Source organism: Fulmarus glacialis, unplaced genomic scaffold (assembly GCF_000690835.1).
Source record: "Fulmarus glacialis isolate BGI_N327 unplaced genomic scaffold, ASM69083v1 scaffold7226, whole genome shotgun sequence".
Lineage (NCBI taxonomy): Eukaryota > Metazoa > Chordata > Aves > Procellariiformes > Procellariidae > Fulmarus > Fulmarus glacialis.
In genome coordinates this window covers 424-8,105 of record NW_009219952.1, presented here as the reverse complement: position 1 = coordinate 8,105, position 7,682 = coordinate 424, and the positions used below count along the sequence as shown (strand labels likewise).

General features: G+C 42.5%; 1 protein-coding gene across 1 annotated transcript; it reads right to left on the bottom strand.

The window, feature by feature from the left end:
• Positions 1 to 1,008: 1,008 nt before the first annotated feature.
• On the bottom strand, positions 1,009 to 6,730 carry LOC104078786 (BTB/POZ domain-containing protein KCTD2; the record flags this gene model as incomplete). Its single annotated transcript, XM_009580567.1, has 5 exons — positions 1,009 to 1,424; positions 2,013 to 2,138; positions 5,071 to 5,166; positions 5,869 to 5,960; positions 6,616 to 6,730. Coding segments are annotated over 5 exons (459 nt in total), but the record flags the coding sequence as incomplete, so codon positions are not given.
• Positions 6,731 to 7,682: the final 952 nt, after the last annotated feature.

Sequence of the window (7,682 nt, the reverse complement as noted above, 5' to 3'; positions counted from 1 at the left end):
TTAGGCTACAAAGAACAAAGCCAGGATGAAAGGGGAAAAACATGCAGCAAATTCCTAAGAAATTCCATTTACCAGACTAGGAAGGACATGCCCTTGGTTAGGGATGGCACAGATTAACAGAAGGGAACCAGTGACTACAGATTGGCCAAGATCAGAATTCAAGAGAGGCACAAACGAACATTTTGCACATCCACCCAAGGCATTCCAAAAAAAAAAGAAAGAAAGAAAAGTCACAGAAGTCAAGTCAACACATCACTTTGGACAAGAAACATTACAACAGTTTGGCAACTTTTCACCAAACCCCGCCCCCCCTAACTTTGTGATGCCCCTCTGTAATTTGAGGTGATCTCTTAAACATGGGGACATGAGGGGGCTGCAGATAAATCACTACATGTAAATAGGGGATCTCCTCCACAAAGGATCTCATGGGTTAAAACAAACCTACCTGTTGGCTACCGTACAAAAAAACATTCTGCTTTGAGACAGAGAGTCCACACTGCTGGAGACAAAAAGGCAAAGCTGAACTTGGCAGCAACAAATCCCTAACCTCGTGACTTTGCACCAGGATATGGTATGGCCATGGCAGGGTATTGGAGGGGAAGATGTCACCACTCTTCTTCAGTAGAGAAGTGTAAAGGACAGAACTATCACTCTCGCTATTCTGGGTGAACACAGGTGTCTCTGTTCATGCATGCGAAGTAATGGGCTTTGGAAAATGCCAGGAGTCCACGTGTAATAGTGTTAACAGCGAGACCCATGTTAGATGTACACACGACTCCACTCCCGTTAGCACCTAAACTCAGCTCTTAGCAATTGAACAAGGAAAAAATACAAAGCAAGAATGCAAAAAGTTTGTGTGGGTTTTTTATGAGTGGTTGTTTTGTTCCTTCTTTTAAAGCCTTGTTCTTTTGATTTGGGGGGGGCTGGCTGATCAGGAGGGGGAGCACTGCAAGGTCCCTGCACTCTTCTGGTGGCAGACCTGGGTGCAAGAAACGGCACAGCTCAAATACAGATCTTCCCACCTATGCCAGCCTGTGGAAGGTGGGACTGATTACAAGGGCCTGTGGACCTGAGCAACCTTCGCAAAGGCTCCGACTGGGAATCCGGCCCAGCCATTGTTGGAAAAATTCAATACAGTGCTGGCCAAGAAAATAAAACAAATAGTTGTGGAAAGGACTATCCAACTGGAAAAGTCTTTTCCTTCCTTGGTTTCCAGGGTAAGAGGGAAGCCTTTGGTTATGACCAGAATTATTTGCCATTGGCAGGACAGGCTCAGCTTTGCTTTGCATTAGCTTGGTTACTGTACAAGGGCAAGGTTGCACTGCAGAGAGATGCTCTGCCCAGCTAGACTGGCCTTTTGACATCTGGGAGTTTTAACAGAGTGGACACTTGAATTACATCCGGGATCCTCGCTCCTGAAGAATCTGAAAAAAAAGAGAGCTTCTATAAATACCTTGGACAAGTTTAGATGCAAAAGTTCATGTTCACAGTCCTTGTTTTTTGCAGAGAAAGGAAAGATGGACTAACGTGAGAGTAGCTTGCTGGTTTTTCTGCTACCATAACAAATGACAGGCTGGTTAAAGATGACTGAACCCTTCTCTAGAAATCCTGCTTAGCTACCTGCCAGGAGTTAAGAATGTCACCTTTTGTTACTATCCTGGGGGAAAAAAAAGAGTGGATTGAAAGAGGGAAAAAAAACTTGACTCTCCCTGCAATATCCTTCAACCACAAAATGTGATCAATCTCAAAGGTCCTTGCTATGCTGTCCTCCTTTTTCAAGTCCATCTCTTTCCTCCAATTTTTTTGTCTTAATTTGAAACATACAAAGAGCCTTAGCTCTTGTCCTACAGTAAAACAGGAAATATTCCAAGAGGGGAAGATCATGCATACAGAAGGAAATAGGAAAGCTGGTACACAGAACTGCTACTGTGAATTATGGATCTGCTAGTGTTAGAAGGGCTTCTTCTTTGCCTAGGGGAATTCAAGTCAACACATGTGAGCAGATGCCTTACCTTTGCCTTCTCGCTGGGCTCCTTGACAATGCCATTGGTAGAATTGTTGAGCTCCCTGGACACAACGCAGAGGAATTCTGCCTGGTCTTCGTTTCCATAGTTATAGGAAGATCCAATGCCGATTAGCTGTGCAACAGGAGACAGCCAAGGTAACTACCAGTAAGTCTTGACTTTTGCTTTATTCCTACAATTGCTTTGTGAGGTACGACTGTCCAGTGAGACCTGTTCTGGACCTGAAGTGTCTCCCAGTAGCCTCCTGTGTCACAGGCTTTCCTCTGTGTGTGTAAGGCAGGGACACAGCCAAGCTCCAGAGCCCTCTAGTGGCACCTGGAGCCCCAGGAAGAAATTCCAGCCTGGAAGTGTAATGCTGAACACAACAGAACAATTTTCCAATTAGTGAGGGCAGAAAAAGGAAAAATATGTCAGATTTTTTAATATATAATATCCAGCTAATTCAGATATGGAGCAGGCAATGCAGACTTCCTGGTCCAGACTACATTGAACTCAGCTCTCAACTTGCCTTTTGATTTTGATGTGTAAAAACTGGAAAGGCAATTCTTCACCATAGATAGATGTTAGATTAACTAGGGAACATGTGGCAAACTGGCACCATTCTTTATGTAGATGCTGCCAAGATGGAGTTTCATATCTGTATAAATGGGATTATATTCTGTTACTGTTGTGATAAGGGGTCTGAACTCGATCCGAGAAATCCCATCTGTCTATTTATCATTATTACATTAAAAGGACACCCTGGAGTGCAGAGCTAATTTTTCATTTACAGCTCAGTTCTGCTTTCCAAATAATAAATCTAAGTAATCTGAAGAAAGCAATGTGAATCTTATCAACTATGTGTATCTAGGAAACTTTAATATGCAGTGTGTACTCTAACTTCCATGTCCTAATGGATTTTAGAGAGAGAACCCCATATTTATATATGAGACAGATGCAGTCAACAGCCTTCCTAGACAGATGACTACCTATATGGTTACAGTGCAGCTGCAGGAAGACTTGAGGGCTGTCGTACTGACTGACCTCCAGTACTGTTTTAAATAGGTTTTGATGTTTGTGCTGAAGGCAATAAATAGACACAGGATAAAAAAAGATTTTTTTTTTTTTATTTTGCTTCCCTACTCCCTCTCTTCACTGTTTAAGCTCTTGGATATTTCAATACCACACACCACTATTTACTCAACAAACACATAGTATCTTTTGATAAAGATAGCAATTTTCCAGACTACTGAACTGTAGGTGGACAGGAGAATAGATTTCTGTTTAAAATAGCAAATTTCTATTCCAGCCTTAATTTAAGCAGGACTGAATGGTACCAGGCAGAGAACCTGAAAGGCCACATGCTCTTCTGAGAACCCAAGCCTGACAGACAATAAGGCTGCTTTTACCAGTTCTGGTTTTCCTGCAGGTTTCTGAACCAGTCTTCTTGATATTATGAAGTGACTGGATCCAAAGAGCCCTGAAGGGAACGTCTGCTCTGTTTACTGGCATCCAGGCTAAGATTTAACAATAGGCTCTCTTTGACCCCAATATGCAGATGTTACCATCTTTCCTAATATGTCTCAGCATGCCAAGTGGTGTGATTTGGGGGAGGGTAGAAGGCTATCCTGGGTTGCACATCTGGGGAAACACCTTAGCAATAGGCTGCAGCTATAACGTGCCTCCCAGCAGGGCTCATTTTAGCATGGGACATATCCCGTGCTGCACCACTGCCACGCTCCTGCTCTGTGACCCAGTCTGGACCATCTCACAGCTGGAGAGAGGCTGTGTGAGTCTAGCCCTGATGAAAGCATCGTATCTGTCTGTCCCGTTTATGCTTGCTGCCCTTGGGAGTGTTTGAGCTGAATACAAGTCCCAGGGGAGGGCAAGAACAGCTCCTAGTGGTGGGAGCATGCATGTGCACGAAATGTTCCTGGTGCATGCAGTGTACAGGAAGAAGGTGGCTGGCAGGGATCTCAGTGGTTTGTGCAAAGGTTGTGGATGGCAGAGGGAGGGAGGGACAGGAACGGAACACACTAGCATTTGCTTGTAACCAGTATCTTGACCCTATTGTTATAGATTTGAAAAGCAAGACTAGGAAAGATGTAAGGGTGCAGATTCCCGTGTAGAGCACTTCCTATAGTCTTTTGGTTTTCGGGATGTGTACGTGCTTATGTGAAGGGCAACACCTGTTAAGTAAACTTTTGGCCAGCAAAAGCTGGGTGTTGGAGAACCACATTTCCATAAAGCAGCTAGTGGCTCTTGGTCACAAGATTTCACTACCGGCTCACAGGGGCAAGAGTTTTTGGCTGCCTCTCCACTTTACAATAGGAGTTTTCAGGCATTACAGAACAGATATATATGAACAAGTGACGCAAAGTGCTGCTGCTAATCCTATGCCTCACTTTGTGTCAGCACATTTCCTACAATATCCACTTGTACTGAAGCTGGACTAATTGGGAAGACAGCAGAGCTGTAATCCACAGAGTCTATTCTGCAGTTTCTTAATATATCATTAACATGCAGGCCAGCTGGTTTCCAGTTCTCCATCCTCCTAAATAAGAGGACTGTATTCAATTCCAGAAACCAAATCTGGAACTAATGCAATATGCAACTTCAGTGACACCTAGCCCTGAAACTGGCTGCATTACAAAGGCATCTGCAGGAAGTGTATTTCTCATGTCACTCAGCACCTCTTTAGCAAATGCAGGACTCATGGCTTTGAGCTTCCAGAAAAGTCATGCTGTGTTTTTTCATGGCTCTATTAATTTTCCTGGATAAAACTGTTGTACAGGGGCCTGGTATATGTGATGAAATGCAGGAGAAGGGAAGAATTGCTCTGGGATTTGTCAAGGATACAAGAAGTCCTGAGAGAAAATGAAATCTTTTTTGGCAGTTTGAGTGAATTCTGCCTTTGCCTGTCAGTTATTCTAAATAAGTGGACTGCTGCTCAGTTCAGACTGCTTATTCAGAAGAGAAGAGCAGTGTGAAGAGCAATTAAATAGCAAACTCTGCTTATTCCATATGCAGCTTTCAAAGGGATTCTGCCGTTCTTTGGTAATGGTACCTGTTCGAATTTCCACCCATCAGACATAGTGGACACCATCTGTGTAAGCTCCTCCTCTTGGCACTGCAGGACTCTGTACACATGCTTCACAGGTCCCTAAAGCATGGAGAATAAAAATAAGTCTGAGTTTAGTAATTGTTATACTAGTATCAAGCTAGGAAATTAATAAGCCTCTCCTGCCCTGTCGTCTTGTTATTTGAGGAAGTCTGAGCCCCACAGGCTTTCTGAGGTGTCATCCTTCTGACCATCCAACCAATTCTAAAACAGGTACATACGGTTGGCACGCTTCTCTTAAAGCCTTCTAGATGTCTAAGGTCCAGTAAAAGCAAAACTTCTTTGGCTTTCAAAGCCATTTACTGCTTTATGAAAGTGTTCCTCTTCTGAAATTGAATCTATTGGGCACGTTAATATCAGCTGAGCAGCAATGAGAAAAATTGTTACAAAGACACAGACATAAAGGGAAGAAAATGGTTTAGAGAAGGAAGAGTTTGAACTATTCTTTACCTATCAAAGCAGTATGTTTTGCTTTATAACTACCCATCTTTGCTCCTGGCCCCTTTTGCTTAACTGTTCATTCCCTACAATGCTAACAACATGACTCAGTGGTCTGTGCTTATAAAACCATAATGGAAACTCTTTCCTAGCTGTGCCTTGGATCTACCTAAAAGCACTTATTTCCCCGTTAAAGATGACTACTAAACCAAAGAACTGCTACTAAAGTGTCTACAGCCACACATGTCCTTCTACTACGCTGTAGAAAATGACCAACTTCACAATGCAAATGTTCCTGTGCATTACTTGAGAGGTTCTGTTCTCGTTATCCCGTATCCGCTCCTTCACCAGCCGCACAAGAGATGCAATATTGTAAAACTCGGCTTCTTCCAGTACCCCTAGGAAAGGAACCAAAAGCAGAGAGAAATTCTGTTACTTTGTACAGGGTAGAATGAAGATGACTCTGCTACAAGGATGCAACATCTGGTCCTGACTCCAAATCTAGCCCAGATGTGAGAAAATCTCCAAATGCTGAATAGACTGTGACACCGATCTCATGCTCCCAGGCTGGAAGAAAATGACCAACTAGCTGTCACCTCCTTTTGTGACTTAGAGGATCTTTAAGAACGATTATTCCCCTTTCCCTGGGATTATCAGAAACCTCATGGTACAATCTCTATTTTGTTCGCACAGCCCCATTGGGGGAAAGTCACCAAAGCTGCCTGCTTGCAAAGAACTGGTATCTGTGGAGGGAGAGGAGGCTCTGCTAACAGAAGCCTTTGAGCTGAGCAGAACAGTGATGGATTGTGTTGTAAGCTGCAAGCCTCTGCTTTCAGGAAGATACAGAATCTAATGATTTGATCCCTGTTAATGAGCATCCTTCTGAGAAACTAACGGTACTAACTAACAGCACTACTGGGAAATGTGGCTTGCTCACACCCTTACACATCGCTGCATCAGGAGCTCTATGCACTCAGGCAAGTTTCTGATGATGGCTCTCGGATACTGGTATCAAACAGCGTTTGCAGGTCTTCCCCTGTATTTTTCTCTTACCTTCTTCTGCAAGCTCCTTGTTTATGATGAGCTTCCCATGTCGGAGGTAGTTCAGTATTGGACCAAAATATGTGGGGTCTCTATCGATGAGATACGCCCCTGTCTCATCCTGTTGAGTGTGTACAGGAATGAAGCGGGGATGATTAAGTGGTACCAGGAAAACAATAATTTAACTTGAAAACAATAAATTGAACAGTTTCTCTCTGAGAACCTGGATTCATTTGTCTGTGAGAGGTATACTAATGACTCCACATTTAAACATTTTTTTTTTCAATATCTGAACTCAGCTACAAATGTTGCAGCTCAATAGTGCCTGCATTCAAATTAAGCACTTCTATGAACAGAGTTTATATACCTGGAGAGAAAAGCAGGGCTTAGCAGTTTTTCTTCACCACCATAATAAAAACAAAAGCTGTCAGTTGTGTTCTGTCTAAATTTGTTTTCCAGACTAGTTTAACTAGGAGACTCTGGAGGAAAATTGGATCTCCAGTTCTAGCTAACAGCATATGATAGCTAAAGTAGTTCTTTTTTTCTTCTTTTTTCTTTCTACTACTGAAAATGCACATTGCAATGCACCAGCTACGTTTCTAGCAATACAATAACTATTGTCATTAAATAACCAAAAATTCACAACCAAAAGCATCTCTTGAGCCAGCTTTGAAGCGTTGACAAAGCCCATGCAGAGCTCTTTCATATCACTCCCTTAAATCACTTTAAAGCAACATTTGTCCTGCCAATCAATCTGTTCTAAAGTAATTAAAAACCGAAAAAACATTCTGAAATGTCATCTCCTCTATTCATTGATGCTGGTGACTTCTATTTTGATCACAACCAGGATTTATCTTTTGATTAAACTCTGAACAGAGTGACAACAGACCTGAGTACCTCTCAGTCTGACCTAACCACAAAATATTTATAAAACCTTGTGCAGCAGACCCTACAGAAAACCTGGAATTACAGGAATAACTGTTTCAAAAATCCTTATGATAAACTGCAATGACTTCAAAACTATCTACCCATGTAAGGAATGTGCACTGTGATCTTTTATGAGAGCAAAGTAAGATATA